Source organism: Thamnophis elegans, chromosome 15 (genome assembly GCF_009769535.1).
Source record: "Thamnophis elegans isolate rThaEle1 chromosome 15, rThaEle1.pri, whole genome shotgun sequence".
In the NCBI taxonomy this organism is placed as follows: Eukaryota; Metazoa; Chordata; class Lepidosauria; order Squamata; family Colubridae; genus Thamnophis; species Thamnophis elegans.
This window is the reverse complement of record NC_045555.1, coordinates 42,602,427-42,627,562: the sequence shown is the minus strand read 5'-3', so window position 1 is coordinate 42,627,562 and position 25,136 is coordinate 42,602,427. Positions and strand designations below refer to the sequence as shown.

Sequence of the window (25,136 nt, the reverse complement as noted above, 5' to 3'; positions counted from 1 at the left end):
GACTAGTATAGATCTATTTCAAGCTATTTAGCTCTCATCAGCTAGCTATACCCTTACTGGGAATGAGAGCTAAATAGCTTGAAATAGATCTATACTAGTCTCCCTTTATTTATTTATCAGCACAAATAAAAAACACATATATAACAAAGGCAACAGTAAAAATATTGGGTTTCTGTCGTGATGGACTCTTGTGACGAGCCGATTGACAGATGATGGAAGCAGTTAGCTTCCTCCCATAATTGGGGCTTACCAGGGGTTGTGACTCTAAATATATATATATATAGTGTATATTTAAAAGGCTCCATAACCATCATTACAAGTAGCTACCGCAAAGGCTGGATAAGCTTCATAAGCTGTGTAGGTTGCCAAATCTTGTCCTAGATTCACTGCTTGCTTAAGCTGGGTAGCTGCGACAGTGGCAGCTGTGTTAGCAATATATCCTGGAGAAAAATTCAGAAAGAAAACTTTTTTTACCAGAACGGTAGAGATTGACACAATCCTTTATGCATAATTTTAGTCTACAATAATATTCACACCAAAACATTGTTTTCAAAGCATGCTTTTAAAACCCAATGCATGGATGTGGCCATTCCTGGCTAATCAGTAAGGGAATAAATTATTACAGGAGCAGGCTGGGATGTAAACATTCAGATGCCCATTAGTTGGCAGCAAAGATCTTTTTTCCGGCCATCTAGTGGTCATCTGGATTTTTCCACCCTAGTTTCCACCTTTACCTACAACTCAGGCAAGAAATCCTCTTATCTTCGCTACCGGTTCTGTAGCGGGAGCGCATGCGCAGAAGGTCCTCGATGATGTCAGTGTGTGTGGGTGGAGCCTAACACCACTGCCACTACCAGTGGCGAACCGGTGCGAACCAGCAGAATACCATCTCTGCTGCAACTCTTACTTTATCTACAGCAATGTGCAATATTGACTATGTTTGTTGACTAGTGATGTTCATCTGCAGTGATACACACAGTACTGTTATGCCTTTTCTTCAACAAGTCCCAGCACTTTTACTCAGCAATGCCAATATAATCCAATGCTATATGTGTTCAGATAGCCCTCACTTACTGACTGCCTCATGTAGCAACTCAAACGGCATAGGGCAAGGGTGTCAAACTCAAGGCCCGTGGGCTGGATCTGACCTGTGGGGTGCTTACATCTGGCCCATGGGACTGCCCTGGAAACAGCAAAGGACCAGCCCGTGGTGGCTCTGCCAGCGAAAAAGGAGCTCAGGAGGGCCGCGTGTGGCCTTCTAAGCTCCATTTTCACTGGCAGACAGTTGCAGGAGGCTGTCGCAGTCAAAAAACGGAGCACAGGAGGGCTGCATGCGGCCCTTGCAAGCTCCATTTTCTCTAGCAGAGGGTTGCAGGAGATTGTTACAGCCCAAAACGGAGATCGGGAGCCCATTTTGATTCGGTCTCCACAGGCACCCCCAACATGAATGACATCAAGCTGGCCATACCCCCCCCCCCATGCCCCTGAGGTCAAACACAACCTTAATGTATCCCTCAATGAAATCAAGTTTGACACCCTTGGCATAGGGTTTCCTGCCAGAGCAGGGGGTTGGACTAGAAGATCCGCAAGGTCCCTTCCTTTTTCTGTTACTCTGTTACGTGCCTTTCCTTGCTACAGATATATTTTATTTTGCCCAGACTCTCTCCTATTCAAGGACAGCTGGAGAGAGTGAGGTAGTTCATAATGATGCATTTTACATCAGCTCTGATGAACCTAACCAATACCGTTTTTATTGGACTATTAGGTTCACCTGAATTGAAAGGATAAAATGTTTCAGAGCTCTCCAACTAAATGAACAATCGCAGTGGAAGGTCATTGTAATTAAGCAGTAAATGGTGCTGAGTTCAATAAAACATCAGTGTATCTTACATAATGCGGAAGCTCGAGCAGGCCTAGACAAATTGATTTTTCTTTGTGGCAGGAAACGGGATGGATTTTAAATTTTTTTAAAAAGCCCTGATGCTTCTGAATGATTCCTTGCAGGTATTAATCAAAAGGAATGACTGGTATGTATACTGTGTTTCCAGTAATGTAAAAGAGAGAGAGACAGACAGACAGAGAGACAGAGGCAGAGGCAGAGAGAGAGAAATTTAACGTGAAAGATATACTGTATACAAGTAGAATCCAGAATGTTTTGGTTCTCATTAAGTGCGCCCATATATTAAATAGTATAAATAGGTACAAAATAATAAGTATAAGGAATTTAGCAATTGGCTGTCTAACAGATTAAAAGAGTTGTAGGTCATCTAGTCCAACCACCTGCTCAAGCAGGAGACCCTACACCATTTCTGACAAATGGCAGACGGTGATGATCGGTGATGAAGCTCCCATAACTTCCGAGGGCAACTTCTGTTCCATTGGGTGATTGTTCTCACTGTCAGAAAGTTCCTCCTTATTTCTAGGTTGACTCTCTCCTAGGTCAGTTTCTATCCATTATTCCTTATCTGGCCTTCGGGTGCCTTGGAAAATAGCTTGACCCCTTCTTCTCTGTGGCAGCCCCTCAAATATTGGAACAATCGTCTTAGTTGTTCTTCTCTGCACTCTTTCTAGAGTCTCAACATCTTTTTTATAGTGTAGGTAACCAAAACTCTAGGTTGGTCTTACTAGGACTTTATAGAGAGATATTAGTACCTAACTTGATCTTGATTCTATCCCTCTGTTAATGCAATTTAGGATTGCATTGGCTTTATTTGGCTGCCGCTGTACACTGCTGGCTCATATTTATCTGGTTGGTAAGACTCCAAGATCCCACTCACAGTGACTGCTATTAAGCCTGGTTTCACCCAATTTATATGTGTACTTTTGGTTTTCCTTATCTAAGTGTAGGACTTTACTTTTCTCTACATTAAATTTCATTTCGTTAGATAGGGCCTAGTGTTCAAGTCTGTTAAGATCCATCTGGATCTGGAGGCTATCTTCTAGGGCCGTGATGGCACGCGTGCCACGGGTGGCACACAGAGCCCTCTCTGCGGGCACAGGTACAGCAGTGGTGGGTTTCAAAAATTTTTGGAACCTCTTCTGTAGGTGTGGCCTGCTTTCCGGGTCCACTGGTGGAACCTCTTCTAACCGGTTCGGTAGATTTGACGAACCGGTTCTACCGAATAGGTGTGAACTGGTAGGAACCCACCTCTGATGTACAGTCACCAGCTGGTGTTTGCAGGTGTCGGAGCAGCAGAAAACAGCCTGAAAAACAGGCCATTTTCTGGCTATTTTTCGGCTGTTTTCGGGCTGTTTTGGGGGACCAAAAACGGCTTGGAAAATGGCCTGAAAGCAGCTCCAAAATGGCCTGAAAACCAGCCAAAAACAGGCATGCACATGGGTTCCAGTTTGGGGACTCAGTGCCAAAAAGTTTCGCCATCACTGTTCTAGGGTGTAATATAACCCTATATTACCGTGTTTTCTTTATCATAGTCAGCATAACTGCAAGGTAATTTTAACCCTACAGTAATTTTCTATGGATGCATCTCCTCCATCAAACCATTCCAGGTTTTTAGATGGTAACATAAAGGATCAGATCCCAACATCTGGGACATCTGGGAGGGTTTAAAAAGTCACGATGGCAGCCTTGACGTTACAATGAGAGCTGTCATCTTGGCTTCCCTGCCTTCCCATACCACTGCTCAATAACTTTCTGAGGATTACAGGCAGTCCTCAACTTACGATGGTTCATTTAGTGACCGAAGTTACAACGGTACTGGAAAAAAACTGACATGACCATTTTTCACACTTATGACTTTTGCAGTTTTTCCATGGTCATGGCGTCAAAATTTAGATGCTTGCCAACGGACTCATACTTATGACGGTTGCAGTGTCCCCTTTTACGACCTTCTGATGAGCAAAGTCAATGGGGAAGCCAGATTCGCTTTACAACCGTGTTACTATCTTAACCTTGACAGGGATTCACTTAACAACGGTGGCAAGGAAGGTCATGGAGCAAAAGTCACTTAACAACTGTCTCGCTTAGCAACAAAATTGTTGGGCTCAATTGTGGTTGTAAATCAAGGACTACCTGAAGTTATATATTAGCATTAGAAGAACTATCACTTTGTCCTGATTAAAGCGTGTATGTATCAGTGGTGGGTTCCGGATCTCGTTCCAACCGACACGGTGGAAACGGGCCCGGCGTCGCCCACATGGACGCGTACGGCGTGCAGACGCGTGCAGTACGCACATGCATTGTAGCTGCAAACAACGCTTCCACAAGCCTTTGCAATGCTCCAGCTGCTCAGCGGAGCGTTGCGCAGGCGCTGTATGCACCATGAGTGTGCGCGGAAGCGCCAAAAGCTTTAAAACACAGTAAGGAGCCCAGGCGGGCGGGTGGGCCCTCCGGAGCACCATACCGGAACGGTATCCGGTGCTCCAGGCAGGCTCCGGTATGCCCGTACTGGGGTGTACTGCCCGCAACCCACCACTGGTATGTATCTTTGTATATCTATGGGTGTAAGGTTGCAGGGGGTTGCTGTTCCGTGGCACTGGTTCACAACATGCCAGCAACCGAGCCACGCAAACAAGTGAAGCTGCATCCGTGGAAAGTAGGCAGCATACAACACCACACCACCTCTGGTCTGCGGAAAACCCTTTCGCCATGTAACTAGTCCCTGGTGCCCAAAAGCTTGGTGGACATTGCTGTTGGGGGCTTCTAGGTGTTTCCATACCTTGCATTCCCAAATATGATTCCTCCCTCGCCCTAGCTAGCTTCCCAGTAATTGTGAAAAAATGGTAAATAACTCTTGTTCCTATGTTATATTTCTCAGGCTTTATTGAAATCTCTAAATTCATTAATTCACTCCGAAAAAATAGTTCCCCTAACACAGAAACCGTTGTTTGCATGTTGGCACTAATTCTTATTTGTGATGTGTAATTGTGACTTGCAAAACTGGAGAATGAGTCAATTGATTTACAGCCCTCCCCCAAAACAAAACGAAAAAAACAAAAACCCACATCCATACTTTGTAGGTGTTATTGCCCCTGGCTGCCAAAACTTAAAGAATAGCAATAGCAATAGCAGTTAGACTTATATACCGTTTCATAGGGCTTTCAGGCCTCTCTAAGCGGTTTACAGAATCAGCTAATTGCCCCCAACAACAATCCGGGTCCTCATTTTACCCACCTCGGAAGGATGGAAGGCTGAGTCAACCTTGAGCCGGTGAGATTTGAACAGCCGAACTGCAGAACTGCAGTCAGCTGAAGTAGCCTGCAGTGCTGCATTTAACCACTGCACCACCTCGGCTCTAAAAAATGTGTGTATGATAGCAAAAAGGCCATTTACTAGAATAACCCAAAAGTGTTAATTCAAGCTCTGAATTTCAAATTAGTTGTATACTAATTTGCCCTCCTCAAGACTTATTTTGATTACGTGCAGTTACTTCTATTTGTAGTTGAGTACGTAGCAGCTCAGCTAAGCTGTGAATTGGAGAAAGAAAGAGTGATGTTTAAAAACGGAACTATCGTAATGAGAAGTAGCTAAATTCTCGCAAAGGTGCAAGAATTCAACGTGACTGTGATTTTTGCTACCTTCAAATGCATATTCCGGCTGCAAACCTGTACCCATTCTTCTAAAAGCAGACTCCTTCAGAATTTTCTTATGAACAGACAATTTATAGGATCACATTTCGTTACCCTGAGGGGGAAATGTGTAGATTCCCCAAAAAGAAACTTTAGCATTCAATTATTTTCCTCATGCCCCACCATGCTGTAATATTCAGGAGGTACCAGAGTTTCAGATGATTTTATGCAGAGGCTTCTTTGCTAAACTTTGCTAGTTTAATTTAAGTTAGTCCAATGCAAAATACAAGCATTACATACCAGGAAATTGTACATTAGTGCCAGAGTTTTCTGCTCCTTCGGTGGGAATTCCCAATGTCTGAAGAGTATATTCTGCTGCATATGTTTTGGCTTCATCTACATATGCACTTAGCTTTGGTGGGGTGAAGGGATGCCTGTAAAATAATTGAATATCATCCTATATTAATCAATAATTTAATATCATCCTATATTAATCAAAGAAGCGATACAGATACCAGCTTGTAAATGATTTCACCATGAAATGTAAATGTGTCCTTTCATATTTTTACGTACACTTTTGGAATGTCGCTAAGGAAGTGAGAGCCAAGGTGGCGCAGTGGGTAGAGTGCAGTACTGCAGGCCACTTCAGCTGACTGTTATCTGCAGTTCAGCGGTTCTAATCTCACCGGCTCAGGGTTGACTCAGCCTTCCATCCTTCTGAGGTGGGTAAAATGAGAACCCGGATTGTTGTTGTTGGGGGCAATATGCTGACTCTGTAAAACCGCTTAGAGAGGGCTGAAAGCCCTATGAAGCGGTATATAAGTCTAACTGCTATTGCTATTGCTAAGGAAGGAAAAAAAATGTTTTTCCTGAAATGCATTGGATTTTAGTCAACATTGGCACTTCTGGTAAGTGTTTCTCTTCTCAGTGTTGGCTGCTTTCAAAGCCTTTTCGTTGTGGGAAGAGTTAGTGGGAACGGAATATTATGTCAAAGCTTATTTTTCACCCACTGTGGCTTCTGCAGACCTCGTTGTATGGTATTTTAATCATAAACGTAGCATTTAGTGGGATTAGGAATTCCACCGAACAGTAAAATTAGATACCAAATAAGATGGTGTGCCAGAATCCCAACCATGAGGAGAAAAATTCCCCGTTTAGGTAGGAGTCTTATTTCTACATAAATAGCCTTGGGGAATCCATATGGCTCAGCTTATCAGGCTACAAGGCATTGATACCAAACTATGCAGAATTAGTTTAGCATTGTAGGATTCTTGGCACTCCGAGAAGCCATTTGGCTGTGTAGTTTTTAGATTTTATGGGGAACATATGGACTGTCAGATATTAGTTAGGTCCAAAATCCTTCGTCTTTGGCCATGTTGGGCTATTAAAAGGCACATCCTCAAAGAAAGAGAAAATAAGGTGAGATGTGGAGGAGAGGTAGGGGAAGAAGAAAGAGGTAGTGAAAGGTGGGTGGGAGGGAGAGAAAGAGAAGGAGAAGAGGGAGGAAGAGAGAAAAGAGAGGATAGGAAGGAGAAGACAGAGGGTAGGAGTAGGAGAGAAGGAAGGGAAGGAAGAAGGGGAAGGAGAAGAGGAAGGAAGGAAGTAGAGAAGGAAGGGAGGGAGAAAAGAAAAGAAAGAGAAAATAAGGTGGTGTCATAGCAGGTGTGAAGGATGGTAAACAATACATTCCAAATTATACCTTATAACCTTTTAAATGGAATAATAATAATATAAGAATGGCAAAGAAAAAGAATAACTATGTGAATGTATACCTATAACTGTATGTAAGAGAATGAATGACAGTAAAAATATAAAGCACAATATAGATAAATAATACCTGATCATAAGTAGCTAAGTATAAATAAATAAAGAAATGTATATAAAAATGGATAATGAATAACGAGATTACGAACGCAAGATAGAAATGTATAGAAGGGAAAACACTAACTGCAAAGAAACCGATTCGGAACCGCTGTATGAGATACGATGGAACTTATTGTTCCTATGTTGTTTTTAAGTCATGTGGTTATTTTTGTTAATGGGTTTATGTGTTCTGTTGATGTGTTTATGTGTATAAAATTAAAAAAAAAAAGGCGGGTGCAGTACTGCAGGCCACTTCAGCTGACTGTTATCTGCAGTTCGGCGGTTCTAATCTCACCGGCTCAAGGTTGACTCAGCCTTCCATCCTTCCGAGGTGGGTGAAATGAGGACCCAGACTGTGGGGGCGATATGCTGACTCTGTAAACCGCTTAGAGAGGGCTGAAAGCCCCATGAAGCGGTATATAAGTCTAACTGCTATTGCTATTGCTATTGCTGTTTAAATGTCATTTATACTCTTGTCCAGTCTTCCAAGCCTATATGTACCATGTTTTCCCGAAAATAAGACAGGGTTCTAATTTTCTTTTGATCTCAAAATAAGCACTTGGCCTTATTGTCGGGGAGGTCTTATTATTTTTGAGGTGCAGGAGGCAGCAAGCGTGGTCACCTTATGGCTGTTGCTGTGTTGCAATATTTTTGGGTAGGGCTTATTTTTGGGGGAGGGCTTATTTTAGCGCATGCCCTCAAATGCCCAATGGGGCTTATTATCCGAGGAGGTCTTATTTTCAGGGAAACAGGGTATGTATGTACACACACATTGTAGATACATGTACATGCATCAATGTACCAAAATTCATTTTTATTTATTTTGAAACCTAAACATCAACAATCTTTGGTCTTTTTCATGGAATTTCAATATGGAGGCTACTGCAACTCCTTTCCCACGGCCTTCTCATTCTTCTGCAATTTCAACAATAAGTATTGTTATGGCTTAGTTACAAAGCCCCATAACCCCAGTTAAGCCCTTCTGGCTGTATTAGCTACTTACATTGTAGGATTTTGAGTGACAAGGGCAGGTATAGTGATTTTATATAAGAAGAGTTGTCTTTGGTTCTGTCCAACAGCAGAATAAAGTTGGTAAACAGGTTGTCCCCAGTTATTCTTCTGGCAGATTTCTTCTAATATCTATAATGATCAAATGAAAGTAATGATATTTCCATACGTGCATAAGCATCTCTTACGGAGTGACAGTATGCAAATCACAGAAGTAGTGAGCAATAGTGTTAGGAATATAATCTAACGGTTGGGTTGGCAATATATAAATCATGTAACAATGTTGTACCTGTTTTTCTTTAAATCATACTGTAAAATGTGATTGGTTGCTGTTTTCTTCAATCGGCCATAAGAGGGAGCCAGAATGACTGTTAGCTCTCTGTTTGTTAGATGCTGGGCTGATCTGAGTGTTTTTGGAAGCTGGCTGTTAGAAAGTGCCATGAGCTATTGTAAGTTTTGAAATGCTAGCAAACTTTGAGTTCTGAACTGATTATATGATACTGGACTATGTTATTTGGATTATCCCTTAACTGAAAGACACTGATGACTGACTGGCTTATCTGTGTATGACTTGGACTGTTTGATGGACTCTGATACCTCTATTTCCACAAAAGTAAAAGCCTATTTAAACTGCAGTGTCTCTGTATACTGGTTTGTGTGTTCTCCAACACAACTCTCACAACGCTTCTCTGAATGCACTCGCTGTCCCAACGGGGAGCTTACCTAACAAACAGACATTCCAGGCAGGAGATAATGGTAAAGGTAAAGATTTCCTTTGTCCAGTTGTATCTGACATATCTCCATTTCTTAGCTGAGGGAATCAGCATTGTCCAAGGACCTTGCCATGGTCCATATGGCCAGCATGACTATATGTTGAGGCGTACTGAAGAGGTACCTATTTATCAAATCACATTTGAATGCTTTCAGGGAATGGTGCAGTGGCCTAGAGGTGGAGCTCTTGCTTCATAATCAGGAGTCTGTGAGTTCAAGCCTAGCTTGAGGCAGATATTTTTCTCTCTGGCCACAATGAGAATATATCTGCTGAACAAAGGTTCACATTGGCAACAGGAAGGGCATCCGGCCATGAAATGCTCTGCTAGCTCCATTCAGTTTTCCAGACTCCCACCCCGCAAGGAATTATGGGGTTGCTAAAAGATGATGATTCAAACAGGGAGGTGGTTAGGAGCTGGGGCAAATAACCAGAGCTTGCTGATGCCTCAGGTTTTGAACTGGGCTGTCAGCTTTTCAGCTGATGAGGTCAGCATCATTAACCACTGTGCATCTTTAATCATTGTACTCCCTGTATATAAAATTATGGAGAAGTGTACTTGACACTATATTCTCCCATACTTTTCTATTTGGGCAAGCTATTCTTCTTCCAGGCAATCCATACTTTGATTCATAGATTGCTTTCCAGCTCTAATCAATTCTGATTCCTTCATATATTTGCTTGGAAATTCAAGCATCAATCATTTTCTGGTCCAAACTATTTTGAGCCGAGGTGGCGCAGTGGTTAAATGCAGCACTGCAGGATACTTCAGCTGACTGCAGTTCTGCAGTTCGGCTGTTCAAATCTCACTAGCCTTCCATCCTTCCGAGGACCTGGATTGTTGGGGGCAATATGCTGACTCTGTAAACCGCTTAGAGAGGGCTGAAAGCCCTATGAAGTGGTATATAAGTCTAACTGCTATTGCTATTGCTATTGCTATTAACCTGCTTCTCTTGTATTGATTATTCTGTTCTGTACTCCATGTACTTTCATTTAGGCCTTATTCGTTCATTTTTTTTATCACATATGTTTGCTAAGACCCTCATGCCCATCTCATTTCTCCTGATACACCCAAGATTCACTTCCATATAACAAAGGGGTTAGAAGCAAGCCGTGTAAGCATTCACAGAAGTCTACATACTGTCTGCAGCCTATCAACCTTCTTTAAGATTTCTTCACCCATGTTCTCATCTTTAATCAATATTCTGTCAAGATAAACAACTTCACCTATTTTATTTAATATAGCTTATTTATGTAGCGGCCCATCTCACAGTGAAGTGATTTTAGGTGGATTACAATAAAACCAATGAAAACATTTAAGATTAAGATTTAATTTATTTGTATGCCGCCCTTCTCCGGGAGGGACTCAGGGCGGCGAACAACTCCAAAGGGGAAAGGGGATACAAACACAATACACGTAATTAAAATACACAAGAGTCATACAGCCATACAAGTCGAGAGGGGAGGGGAACTCATCAACCCCAGGCCTGACAGCCCAGTTCAAAACCTGAGGCATCAGCGAGCTCCGGTTATTTGCTCCAGCTCCCACCCACCTACCTGTTTGAATCCTCATCTTTTAGCAACCCCATAATTCCTTGCGGGGTGGAGTCTGGAAAATAGAATGGAGCTAGCAGAGTTGTATTTAAAAAAATATAACTAAAAGACATCACTTGCTTTAAAGACACTTGCTTAATTTTAAGAGCTAGACCAGTGTGGTTAAGATGCTGGATTAGGAGGGGGTGGGTCTTAAAAATCGCAGAAATGGGTTCGCTGCCTCGTTACTGGGTGGGCGTGGTCATGGTGGTCATGGCCTAGTTGGCCTCCTGCACCATGGCAGAAGGGAGATTCACTCTCCCCAGACTCCGGAGGGTTTCCTCGAGATTCTGGAAGAGTGAAAACTGTTTACCCTGGGCTCTGGAGGCCCTCTGGAGGCTGGAAACACACCCGCTTCTGGACTTCTGGAAATCTTCAGTAGGCTCATTTCCCCACCTCCCTGAGCCTCTGCACGGCCCCTGAACCTATCTGGCATAATGAACGGGCCATGTGGAGACTCCTGGGAGAGGCTGGGTGGGGTGGATGGGTTGGGCGTGGCCAGCCAGTGGTGGCATTTGGGAGTTTGCTGAACTGTGCAGAATCCTAGGTAGAGGATCGCCCGATCAAGTGCGAACTCCAAGCAGCCCACCCCTGGGAAGACTTCAGTTCCAATGTTTCTATAGGCATGAAAACCAACAGTATGACCTGGGCAGGGGTGGGTTCCAGCTTCTGCCACTGCTGGCTCGCTCAGGGATGCGCCCCATGCATGCTTGATGTGTGCTACGCACGCATGTGCAGTACTGGAAAAAAAAAACCAAGATGGCACCGCCGATAGAACCAGTTCAGGGGCGTGGAAGGCTAAGTTACTACCTACTTGGGCGAACTGGTAGGAACCCACCTCTGGATGTGGCCCAGTCTGTCCATTTCAACATTAAACTGGGAAACCCGAAAACATCTTGGAAAAAGGCAATGCAGTAGCAAGATCACTGCAATCTTGTCAAGAAAACTGCACGGACAGTTCGATAAATTCATTTGGACTCAAAATTGACTCAATGAACAAAATGAAAGAAAAACCTTGTAAGCATTTGCTCCATATTCTCTGCCAAGCACAAATACCTTGACCTTCGGCAAATAGCTTTCAGATCTGTGCAAACTATCCTTTCCTGCAAGCTATTTGGGTTCTTAGCTCATAGCATGGCATTGTGTGCACCAGGGGTGGGTTTCTCGCCTCGTTCCAACCGGTTTGGTTGGAACGGGGCCGGCGGCATCCTCGTGCACGCGTGCAGTGCATGCATGCGTACTAGCGTCTCTGCTCCTGGAGGATCGCGCAGGCGCTGTATGTGTCCTGCGCATGCGTGGAAGCGCAGAACTCGTCAAAACCGGGTAAGGAGCACGGGCGGGCGGGTGCGCCCTTCACCGTTCCCGGAAGTTACTTACATCCGGGTTCGCCGACCAACCGGTTCGCGGGGACCACCGCGAACCAGTTGAAACCCACCCCTGGTGTGCACAGAAAACAGTGCATTTTCACAGATGACTTCCTATAATCCGACAGTAAGTCCAGCATAATCTCATTGTGTCACAGGTTCATGAAGGCAGCTGTGAAAAAATATTACTAATGTAGGAATGTTGTTTTGTGTCAAAACTCCATGTAGTGAAATCAAATAGAATAAACCACAATAACAACAAAAAACAATGCCCAGTCTGCAAAGATTTCTTATAGAAATGGGGTAGGCAGTAAACAAGATCTGTTCTACCCACCTGTGGAGCAAGTTTAATTCCTTGTGGCTTTAAACTGACGTGGTTCATTGGCGTGAGCTCCATTCCCGGCAAAAGATCATAGAGTTTGTCCTCCCCTCTTTTTTCTCCTTTAAGCTGGTATCCGCGACCCAGGGCAGGGTTAGCCAAGTAGCCTCGACCGCCTACTCCTCTAATTCCAGCAGCCCCTACAGGTACATTCATGTAAATTTCTAGGAATGTAAGAAGGCATTGAACTGAATCAAATCACAGGGAAATCTTCCCGATTCTTACAGTATGGGAAGGCTTGATTGCACACGCAGGCTTAACGTGGAGTTTTGCGTGACCCGTCAAAACCGCGTTCCACAAAAGCGCGGTCGACGAAAGCGCGTATGTGACGTCATCACAGCGCGATGAAAAAGATCGAAAAATTGAAATAAAAATTAAATTACAGCAAGCCGATTCGCATAAAGGTAAGGGTTAGGGTTAGGGTTAGGTTAAGGGTTAGGGTTAGGTTTAGAGCGTTAGCGTTACGTTTAGCGTTAGGTTAAGGGTTAGCGTTAGGTTTTTGTTAGGTTAAGGGTTAGGTTTAGGGTTAGGTTTAGGGTTAGGTTAAGGGTTAGGTTTAGGGTTAGGTTTAGGGTTAGGTTTGGGGGGGTTAGGGTAAGGTTTTCGCTTTATTTTTACATTTTTCGATCTTTTTCGTCGCGCTGTGATGACGTCACATACGCCCTTTCGTCGACCGCGCTTTTGTCTACCGCGGTTTTGTGGTGGAACCGAGTTTTGATGCGAGAATGAAAAGTCACCTTTTGCTGAGTCTCAAAGAGGCCAGGAGAAGAACCAAGAATCTGCAGCATCAGGCAGCAGTTCTATAAACTATTTAGACCAGTGTCTACGGAGAGTCTCAGTCATCCAAGTCTTGGTTGTCCCAAAGGGACTTTTTTTCAAGAGCCAACTGGACTTTTTCTGGTTTTTCTTGGAAGACATTTAGCTTCTCATCCAAGAAGGTTCTTCAGCTCTTTAGAACAGTGTTTATTTAGACCAGTGTTTCTCTATCATGCCAACTTTAACATGTGTGGATTTCAAGTACCCAGAATTCTCCAAGGGAATTATGGGAGTTGAAATCTATCTATCTTAAAGGTGACACCATTGATACATATTTCAAGAGAGCAAAATTCTGCAGAACACAGCAGAGTTTTAGTTACAAACCATTTGTGTGTGTGTTCAATTTCAACCAAAGTTGGTACACACAGATGACTTACTCTCTGGAAACAAGTACTGGAGGGTGGGGGTGGGAAGACATCCCTAACACCCCTCGGTGTGTGTGTGTGTGTGTGTGTGTGTGTGTGTGTGTCTATGTGTGTGTGTGTTCCAGCATAACTCTGGAATGCCTGGGCCACTGAAATGAAAAGCAATGAATTATATCTATAATGTCAAATCACAGTACTTTTGACAATGATAGTGTGCATTTTGGATTCAAGTTCTGTTAGGATACAGCCTGTTGTGCCTTAAAATGGCTTCTACTGTACAGCACAGTGGCGTTGCCATGGTAATGGCTTCACTGTACTCCACAAGGGGTTATTCGTCCATTCATCTCTAGTACGGGTGATTGGTTCTTAAACAAACAAAAAGCAAGGGAGCTACTTCTGAGAAGGGGGCAACACCGGCTTATCAGCTAGTCTACTATAAGACTGAGAGGTTCAGCTCCTGACATTAACATTTCTTTAGCTATGTTAATAGAAAATACTTCATTAAGAAATAGCAGTACACAATGAACAAACTATTGCCTTTGAAATGAAGAGTCTTAATTCACAGCAATGTGCACAGCTACCAATAGGATTTTATTGTGAACCGGGGACTGGGAGGAATCCTGTGGGCTTCTAAATTTTTTTAGTATTTGGAAATTCACCTCATAGATGTTGGGTTTCCTAGGTTTCTAGGAAACCTAGAAAACCACTAACAAAAAAAGACACTGAACTGAGAATTGCAAACCTTTGCAAGGATCAATCACAATATAATTTTATACATTGTACTCTTTCTGCACTGCATTCTAATTATGTCACTATTCATGTAACACGGGCCTTCCCATTTTCCATTTCATTAAATGCCTGAAGAAGACTCAGTGACTGAATATCTTGGACTAATTCTAAATCACTTTCTTATCTTCCTTCTGTTCTCTGCAGTTATTATTTTCAATTCTAATTCAATTCTAGAAGCCAATTCTAAGAGGATTATCATTTATAGGTAGGGGTTCCTAAGCCACAATTGCTATAGAGAGAGGAATTTATTTTTTTTAAAAGAGGTTTTAAGGTTAAGCTTTTCAGTTTTAATGTATAATTTTGACACTGTAGTTTTACCAACCTCATCCCAATCACACATCAGAATTAATTCATTTCTGTGGGCATTTTAGGATGGTTCGCCCATCCATGTATATCACTTTTGATATTTCCTTGCTGATTTTATTAGTCTACAGAAAAAAAACTACCAAAAGGAGGCTCAGACAATCTCATTGTACACATGTTGTATTCTGACAATAAAAATTTGAATTGATTTGAATGTTGCACTTGTGAAGCCAATTATAGGCATCGTTGGTTTCACACTGTGGGCAATTTTTAGTTCCTTAAGGTTTCCATCAAAGGCAAATCAGTAGTGCTCTAGGTCAACAGAGAATAGTATGCTCCGTGACCCGTCAAAACCGCGCTCGACTAAGCCGCGCCCGATTAAACCGCGTCGCTGACGTCATCAACAGGGCAACAACAGCCAGCGCGGAGAAAGAAGGGCGCTTTAAATAGCGCTTTGAAAGCAAGCCGATTCAACTTAAGGTAAGGGTTAGGTTTAGGGTTAGGTTTAGGGTTAGGTTTAGGGTTAGGTTAAGGGTTAGGGTTAGGTTTCGGGTTAGGTTAAGGGTTAGGTTTAGGATTAGGTTTAGGGTTAGGTTAAGGGTTAGGTTTAGGGTTAGGTTTAGGATTAGGTTTAGGGGGGGTTAGGTTTAGGGGTTAAGGGTTTACAGCGTGCTTCTGTCTCCGCGCTGTTGTTGCCCTGTTGATGACGTCAGGTACGCGGTTTAGTCGGACGCGGTTTAGTCGAGCGCGGTTTTGTGGTTGAACCAGTCTGCTCCATTCCTTTATGTAAAAAAAAAGCATCATGCGCTATCAAATGACCCAAATCTAAGAAGGAGCCCTGGTGGGGCAGTGGTTAAAATGCAATATTGCAGGCAAACTCTGCCCACAACTTGGAGTTCAATCCTGATGCTGCTCAAGGTTGAGTCAGTCTTCTATTCTTCTGAGGCCAGTAAAATGAGGACCCGGAGCGCTGGGGGAAATACGCAAATAATACTTCAACATTGTTTCCAGAGAGTGTTGCAAAAGGCCTAAATCAGGGGTGTCAAACATGATTTCATTGAGGGCTGCATCAGGGTTGTGTTTGACCTCGAGGGGCTGGGGTGGGTGTGGTCAGCTTGATATCACTCATATCGGGGGGCCCTGTGGTGGCCCGAGTGCTCTAGCAGCGAAAACAGGATCTTGAGATCCGTTTTCAGCTGCAATGGCCTCCTGCAATACTCTGCCTGTGAAAATGGAGCTCGGGGAGGGCCACACGTGTCCCTCGCAAGCTGTGTTTTCACTGGCAGAGGCACTGCCAGTCCTTTGCTGTTTCCAGGGCAGCCCCACGGGACAGATCTAAGCACCCCACCAGTTGGAACTGGCCCCCGGGCCATGAGTTTCGCCATGGCCCATCAAAACCGTGCTCGACTAAGCCGCGCCCGATTAAACCGCGTTGGTGACATCATCAACAGGGTGACAACAGCCAGCGCAGAGAAAGAACGGTGCTTTAAATAGCACCTTGAAAGCAAGCCGATTCAACTTAAGGTAAGGGTTAGGTTTAGGGTTAGGTTTAGGGTTAGGTTTAGGGTTAGGTTAAGGGTTAGGATTAGGTTTAGGGTTAGGTTAAGGGTTAGGTTTAAGGTTAGGGTTAGGTTAAGGGTTAGGTTTAGGGTTAGGTTTAGGGTTAGGTTTAGGTTTAGGGTTAGGGTTAGGGTTAGGGTTAGGGTTAGGGTTAGGTTTAGGGTTAGGTTAAGGGTTAGGGTTAGGGTTAGGGTTAGGTTAAGGGTTTGGGTTAGGGTTAGGTTAAGGGTTAGGATTAGGTTTAGGGGTTAATTTTAGGTTTAGGGTTTACAGCATGCTTCTGTCTCCGCGCTGTTGTCGCCCTGTTGATGACGTCAGCTATGCGGTTTAGTCGAGCGCGGTTTATTCGAGCGAGGTTTTGTGGTGGAACCGAGTTTGACACCCCTGGCCTAAATACTATTGCTCAATACAGTTGCTACTTGTTTGTAGAGTTGCATAAGAATTCTGTTATGAATTCTTTTTTTGGAAAAAAAAAGGTTTTTATTTTTATTTCTCATACATACATTCAGAAATATACATACTCATAACTATTATTAACACTATGTGTTATTTTTTAACATTTATAACAATTCATTTCTCCTCCTAAGATTAAAGATATAATCAAGATTGCTTTCCTGCCATTCCATACACCCACCTAGTTTTGCAACTCGTCACCTCAAGGCTCGATTACTGCAACACACTCTACATGGGGCTGCCCTTGAAGAGTGTTCGGAGACTACAGTTGGTCCAGAATGCAGCCGCGCGAGCGATATCGGGTGTACCTTGGTACACCCATGTTACACCTATCCTCCGCGAGCTGCATTGGCTCCCCATTGGTCTCTGGACGCGCTACAAAGTGCTGGTGATTACCTTTAAAGCCCTACATGGCATTGGACCTGGATATCTGAGAGACCGCCTCCTGCTACACACCTCCCAACATCCGATAAGAACTCACAGGCTAGGCCTCCTCTGGGTGCCGTCGACCAGACAATGCCGGCTGGCGACCACTCGGGGGAGAGCCTTCTCTGTAGCTGCTCCGGCTCTGTGGAACGATCTACCAGCAGAGATCTGGACCCTTCCCACCCTCGTGGCCTTCCAAAAAGCCACCAAAACCTGGCTGTTTCGACAGGCTTGGGGTTGCTGATTTTTTAAAATCTGGTCCAACCCCCAGTTAAGCCAAATGTATGTTGTGTGTTTTTTAAACTGTGTATGTTTCTTTTCCCCTATATGTTATTTTATTCTATTTCGTATTTGTAAGCCGCCCGGAGTCCTCCAGGATTGGGCGGCATATAAGCTCATTAAATTGCGAATTGCGAATTGCAACTACCCTACTTCTTCTTCCCTCCCCTTTTCTCCTTCCCTCCCTTCTTCTCTTCTTCTCTACCTTCTTCTTTCCTCCTCTCCTTCCCCTTTTATTCTTCCACTTCCTCTCCCCCACTGTTATGAGTTCTTCATGGACCGGATTTTCATTCAATATCCCTGTAAGCAACATAACTTATACTCTGAATGATGAATAGGTTGACAATTAAAATAAAGGATAAAGAGGAACCAGAGTACTTCAAGACATGGGGAAGATTTTATGATTGATTAGAGAAAGGAAACTAGAAAAGAAAGTTGGGAGAAGATATAGAACCCAGACGATGCACTGTTAAATGGAAAAGGGGGGGGGGAACCAGAAAAGAACATATTAAATATATAAGTATATATCCAAGAGCGAGATATAAAGAGGCAGGGAATATGGTTAGGATAGATTAGCAAAGGTAATGGGATAAGAAATGATACCAAATTATATTTGGGTTTGCCGAAATACCATCCCAAGGAAGTATAAACTGAGATCTGAAAGAGACACCTACAACAATAGAAAAGAAAAGGAAGAGAGGAGAAGAGAGTGAAAGGAAGACAGAGGAAAGAAGAAAGAGGTAAGGAGAGGAGGATGGAAGGGAGAGGAAGAGAAGGAGAGAGGGCAGGGAGGGGAAGAGGAAGAGTAGGAGAAAGGTGTAAGGGAAGAAGGAAGGGGAAGGAAAGGAGGAAGGAAGAAAGTAGAGAAGGGAGGGAGGGAGAAAAGAAAGAGAAAATAAGGTGGTGTTACAACAGGAGGAAGGGATGGTAAATAAAGTAACCCAAACTGTATATTATAACTTATTAAATGAAATAATAAATGTATAAGAATGACAAATGTAAAGAATAATAATAATTATGTGAATGTATACTTAAAATGGTATGTAAGAGAATAAAAATTAAAAAACTCTAGAATAAAAACGTATACTCTGAATGTTGACTGAAATAAGCTTCTTAAATCAAATTTCATCCACATATTTTAGCCTTCTCTCTATAATTTGTGCCTTTGTGCCTTCCAAATATACTGAACTACAACCCTTATTGATTGAAAATTTGGGAGCTATACTCTAACATAGTTTAAATATACCAGATTGGAGAAAAGTGATAATCCCATCACCTAAGATTCTTTTGGCCATATATTTCATTCACATACATGACAATTAGTTGGGCTAATTTTATTTTGAAGACCAATGCAGGTTTCATTAAAGATCTTTAATTAAAATGGGCAAGAGAACATGGCTATTTATTAAAGTGACCCATTCCATATCAGAAGAGACCTGTCCAAAAGAAAAATAATGTACCAAGTCAAAGCAAGTAAGAACAAGTAAGAACATTGACATATTCCACATTGCTCAATAGAATTACTGTTAGGAATATAATCTAACGGTTGGGTTGGCAATATATAAATCATGTAACAATGTTGTACCTGTTTCTTTAAATCATACTGTAAAATGCGATTGGTTGCTGTTTTCCTCAATCAGCCATAAGAGGGAGCCAGAATGACTGTTAGCTCTCTGTTTGTTAGATGCTGGGCTGATCTGATCTGAGTGTTTTCGGAAGCTGGCTGTTAGAAAGTGCCGTGAGCTATTGTAAGTTTTGCAACTGTTAGCAAACTTTTGAGTACTGAACTGATTATATGATACTGGACTATGTTATTTGGATTATCCCTTAACTGAAAGACGTTGATGACTGACTGTCTTATCCGTGTATGACTTGGACTGTTTGATGGACTCTGATACCTCTATTTCCACGAAAGTAAAAGCCTATTTAAACTGCAGTGTCTCTGTAGGCTGGTTTGTGTGTTCTCCAACACAACTCTCACAACGCTTCTCTGAACGCACTCGCTCTCCCAACGGGGAGCTTACTTAACAATTACCTCTAATGGTTGAAGGTCTAATAATGCCTCTGTTGATGAGATGGCCTTTAGCAGCAGGGAAATGGAAGCCAGGAATGGCAGCATAGGCTTGTGGCGCATAAAAAACTGGAGCTCCTAGGTAAGCTGTGGCAGGATCGTAGACATGGCCAAAGGTGTAGGTAAATTCTGGCAACGCTGCTGCTCGACCTCCTGTACCTCTGGTGTATCTAACATAGCTGTCTTTGTCAACCGGCTTTGCTAAGGTGACTTCAATGGGAGAGCCATCCAACACCTTGAAGACGGAAGAGAACACATGGAAGATATATGAGATACCATCTCTTCTTCTTCATCATCATCCTAGCCATTGTTTATCCACTGCAGGGTGAAGGCCTCTTCTGCAGGTTTCCAACCAATACTTCTTGAGCTATATCTCATCCTATATATGAGATATAGGATGAGAAAAATAAATAATTTATAAAATACTAACTAACCCACAAGCTACCGCGTCCTCTTAACGCCGAGCTTGTTGATCAGAAAGGTCAGCAGTTTAGCGGTTTGAATCCCTAGCGCCGCATAATGGAGTGAGCTCCCGTTACTTGTCCCACCTTCTGCCAACCTAGCAGTTCGAAAGCACGTAAAAATGCAAGTAGAAAAATAGGAACCACCTTTGGTGGGAAGGTAACAGCATTCCGTGCACTTTCGGCATTTAGTCATGCCAGTCACATGACCACGGAGACGTCTTCAGACAGCGCTGGCTCATCAGCTTTGAAACGGAGATGAGCACCGCCCCCTAGAGTCAGAAACGACTAGCAGATATGTGCAAGGGGAACCTTTACCTTTAACTAACGCATACATGCATATCTATACCAATGTGTCATGGGAATTAAAGGAATGACGCAAGGCTTATTTGCAATTTGACGCAAGGCTTATTTGCAATTTCTTAAAATCTTTCCTTGTCAGTCCTTGACTGATGACCTCAACTGAGCCCAAGATTTTTGTGGCTAAGGGAGACATTTGCTAATGTCTCATTAGCAACATTTCTTGTCACCGTTGTGAAGTGTATTGCAATTGTTACATTAGTAACATGGTTGTTAAGTGAATTTGGCTCCCCTGTTGACTTTGCTTGTCGGAAGGTCACAAAGGGGATCGCGTGACTCTGGGACACCGTCATAAATATGAGTCAACTGCCAAGTGAATTTGGATCACATGACCATGGGGATGCTGCTAAGTGTGAAAATGGTCATAAGTCACTTTTTTGTGTCACTGTAACTTCAAATAGTCACTAAAGAAATTGTTATAAGTCAAGGATTACCTGTATCGTAAATCTGGATTTACTGGCATAGAATTTTGGTATCCCTGTATGAAAATTGTCTACATGAGTGGGGCAAAACATGCAGGGATGTTTTTTTTAAAATATATTTTATTTTCATTTTCATTTTCATACACTCACGTGTATACACCATACAGTATTAAACAATAATTGCATCAATTCCTCTTGTCGACAATGCCCCAGAAAATAAAAGCCCAATATACCTCTTCCATTCTCCATACACCTCTTTCTTCCATCACCCTCCAACTTTCTATCTTCCCTCCATCATCCCCCTCTACCCTACTTCCCCTCGCCCTCTACCACTCCTCTCTCCAGATCCGCTCCCCCCCTTCCTTTTCGCCTTCCCCCCCACCCTCTCTACCTTCCCTCTCTACCCATCTTTCTTCTTTCCTCCTCCTCCTCCCCTCGGTGTATTTCCATTATATGTTAATGTATTTGGCTTATCCTATTTTTAAAGAAAAATTAGAGAAAAACAGTATACATGTGCAGGGATGTTTGAAGACCAGCAGGAGAGGTGCATCAAAACACACACACACACACACACACCACTTGGTATTTTTGAAAGCAAATTGCGCACCATTAAAACTGACTAGTTTAGACTGGTATTTTGCTAGTTGAACATTTATGGGATTATAAATAATGCAGTTGCTTTTGGTTGACTCTGATGATTTATCCGGCAGTTCAAAATCCCAACAACAATGAACCACATATTTCATAGCAGAAAAACTGCTGGAGTGCAAAATGAAGCCATTCCCTTTAAACTCTCTGCCAGGGCTGTTATAGGGCACATTATTTGGTACACACATGCCCCCACCCTACCCCGATAGCAGCATTGCACCGATAGCAGCATAGCAGGTACTAGAAGCAACATTACAAATCATATTATGCAACATGCATGCAACTCTTGGTCTGCCTTCCAGCAACTGCAGAACTAATCCATCATTACCTTCCCATTTAAGATTTTCATGGCCTCCACCGCATCCTCTCGATTATTAAAGTGCACAAACGCGTAGTCTCTAATTTTCTTCACCCGTTCCACTGAACCTGCAGAAGAGATACGGAGGATAAAAGTTTCTCATGTGCATATTTGTATAATAAAAGGCATAGCTTTACGCTTGGCTTTTTAGATCTCACACTTTAATTTTAAATTACGGCTTCTCTGCTGCATTAAATCCTAGCAATATAAACCCTATGTCAGGCCTGCAGTCATATTCCTTTTAGCATCTTTGGCCTGCCACACTTTCAGAGGTGGGTTCCTACCAGTTCACAACTATTCGGTAGAACCGGTTCGTCAAATCTACCGAACCGCTTAGAAGAGGTTCCACCAGTGGACCCGGAAAGCAGGCCACACCTACAGAAGAGGTTCCAAAAATTTTTGAAACCCACCACTGCACACTTTCTATTATTTTTACTATGCTGTTTCATTAGTGGCTGCTCCCAGAGTAGGGCAGGAATGGAGATTTTGCAGTATCCTTTCCCTGCCATGCCCACAGAACCAGGAGTAAAAAATTTTGAATTTCACTACTGGGGTAAATATTTTAGTTAAATAAACGAATGCACTAAAACAAAATAAAAAATGACAGGGATGGCAATCTCTTTTTTTCCCATTAAGGAACAATGCTAAAACCTAATACAGGTACTCCTCAACTTACAACAATTTTTAGTGACCATTCAAAGTTATAACAGCACTGAAAAAAGTGACTTAGGACCATTTTTTCAGGCTTACAACCATCGCAGCATCCTCATAGTCATGTGATTAAAATTCAAACACTTGGCAACTGACTCATATCTATGACGGTTGCAGTATCCTGGGGTTATGAAGTCCCCTTTTGCAACCTTCTGACAAGCAAAATGAAGGGGAAGCCAGATTCATTTAACAACCATGTTACTAACTTAACAACTGCAATGGTTCATTTAATAACTGTGGCAAATGGGGCAAAACTCACTTGAGACTCATGACCCGTCAAAACCGCGGTTCACAAAAGCGCGATCGATGAAAGCGCGCATTTGACGTCATCACAGCGCGATGAAAAAAATTAAAAATTGAAATAAAAATTAAATTAAAGCAAGCCGATTCACATAAAGGTAAGGGTTAGGTTAAGGGTTAGGGTTAGGTTTAGAGCGTTAGGGTTACGTTTAGCGTTAGGTTAAGGGTTAGCGTTAGGTTTAGCGTTACGTTAACGGTTAGGTTTAGGGTTACATTTAGGGTTAGGTTAAGGGTTAGGTTTAGGGTTAGGTTTGGGGGGGTTAGGGTAAGGTTTTCGCTTTATTTTTACATTTTTCAATCACAGTGCGATGTTTTCGTCGCACTGTGATGACGTCAAATGCGCGCTTTCGTTGACCACGATTTTGTCGTCCGTGGTTTTGTGGTGGAACCCTTGAGACTTACTTAGCAACGTAATTTTGGGGCTCAGTGTTGGTCATAACTTGAGAAATACCTGTGCTGCCCCAATGTTACCAGGCTGTGATGTGCCTGTTAGGGTAGGCAATTGTTTTGCATCATTGACACAATATTAGGAGCCCATAAACAGTATTGCATTTGGAAATTTTTTCATCACTTTTGGGGTAATTTTTATTTCCAGAAAAACATCTAATGAAGGTGGAAGGAAGGACTCCTGTAGTTACACATGGCAGCTTTCTGATAACTCTAGAAGCCCTTTATTTGAAAGAAACTTGAGTAGTAGCAAAAGCTTTATTGATTTCTGACTTCGGTGGTTTGGAAATGTCAGAGCTTTCCTGGCAAGTGATGGACAGGAGAGGTTAGAACTTGATGCAATCCATATATTGATAGCAATGAAGTTTAAATCTGGATCTGAGAATCTTTCAGCCATTCTTGTAGATGTTAAACAGCACAGTGTGCACAGATCTGAACTCTGTTTAACAATAGTCCAAGGGACGAGCAAAAATCACCCAACACAACTACCTTATAATTGCTGGCTTATTCTGTTACTTTTTCTTTTCACCTTTTGAGTAACAACCAATTTCCAGGCAATTTACGCTTACCAGCTAAAATTGGCACTTCCCCCATATCTCCCTCACTTGCCTACTTTTATTCAAAAGGAGTCTGGTGCCAGACATTCATTAAGAAGTGCTTGAAAAGTTTTGGCATCAATTAAAAATGATTAAAAATTATATCAATATCTATTGGCTCATACAATGGCGGAAGAGCAGGTGAAGGACACCATGTTAGCATGGAGTAGGAACTTTGGTTACAGCAAAGATTTGGACAATTGGCAAGACTATGGGAAAGAAATAGAAAGTTAACTTCAGCCACCTTGTATAAGGAAAACGTATACAAGATAGCAACAGCAATAGCAATAGCAGTTAGACTTATATACCGCTTCATAGGGCTTTCAGCCCTCTCTAAGCGGTTTACAGAGTCAGCATATCGCCCCCACAGTCTGGGTCCTCATTTCACCCACCTCAGAAGGATGGAAGGCTGAGTCAACCCTGAGCCGGTACGATTTGAACCGCTGAACTGCAGATAACAGTCAGCTGAAGTGGCCTGCAGTACTGCACTCTACCCACTGCGCCACCTCGGCTCAGTGTAAGATGTTCTATAGGTGGCACATCCCACCCACAAGATTAGCTAAAATTAATAAAAACTTATCGCCACAATGTTGGAAATGTAATGCTGCATTAGGGACCTTCTACCATATGTGGTGGGAGTGCAGGAAAGCTAGGGTTTTTTTTGGCACCAAACAAGAAAGTATTTGGAAGAGCTGCTAAATCAAAGGATGGAGTTGAGACCAGAATTATTTTTATTAGGGATCACATTATTAGGGAAGGAAGGAGAGAAGAAAGAGAAGAAAGGGGGGTAGGAAGGAGGGAAGGAGGGAGGGAAGCAAGGAGGGAAGGAAGGAGGGAAGGAAGAAGAGAAGGAGAGAAGGAAGGGGGGAAGGAAGGAAGGAGGGAAGGAAGGAGGGAAGGAGAGAAGGAGGGAAGGGGAAGGAGGGGGGAAGGAAGGGGAGTAGGAGAGAAGAAACGAGGGAAGGAAAGAGGGAGGGAGGGAAGAAGTAGGACCGTTGTAAGATAAGATGGATCTATGGGATGTTAAAAAAGCAATCTTCAAGTATATTGTTAACAGTAGGGAAAAATTGTTATAAATACATATTATTAATAACAGTTATGAGATCATATAATTGTGAATGTATAGATGAAATTAATAAAATAAAATTTCATTTAAAAAAAACAAAAAAACAAAAGAAAAATATGGCCAAGGTGGACTATATTTAATGCTGTATATTTTAACAGCAGCAAGACTGGTTTTTTGCACAAAAATGGAAAAATAAAGAGACT

The 25,136-nt window shown here is 42.6% G+C and overlaps 1 protein-coding gene across 2 annotated transcripts in view; it reads right to left on the bottom strand.

Moving 5' to 3' along the window:
* Window positions 1-213: 213 nt before the first annotated feature.
* A1CF (APOBEC1 complementation factor) overlaps window positions 214-25,136 on the bottom strand; it is a 63,617-nt gene continuing 38,694 nt past the window's right edge. Inside the window, exons 7-12 of one of the 2 annotated variants that reach the window (XM_032232115.1) lie at window positions 21,784-21,881; window positions 19,529-19,799; window positions 12,458-12,666; window positions 8,393-8,529; window positions 5,827-5,960; window positions 214-440 (exon numbers count right to left, since the gene is read on the bottom strand). In XM_032232115.1, coding sequence (XP_032088006.1) covers window positions 292-440; window positions 5,827-5,960; window positions 8,393-8,529; window positions 12,458-12,666; window positions 19,529-19,799; window positions 21,784-21,881 — 998 coding nt within the window. In that variant the 3' untranslated portion in view covers window positions 214-291. The remainder of the gene's footprint in view (window positions 441-5,826; window positions 5,961-8,392; window positions 8,530-12,457; window positions 12,667-19,528; window positions 19,800-21,783; window positions 21,882-25,136) is intronic. The other variant, XM_032232116.1, reaches the window with a different exon arrangement.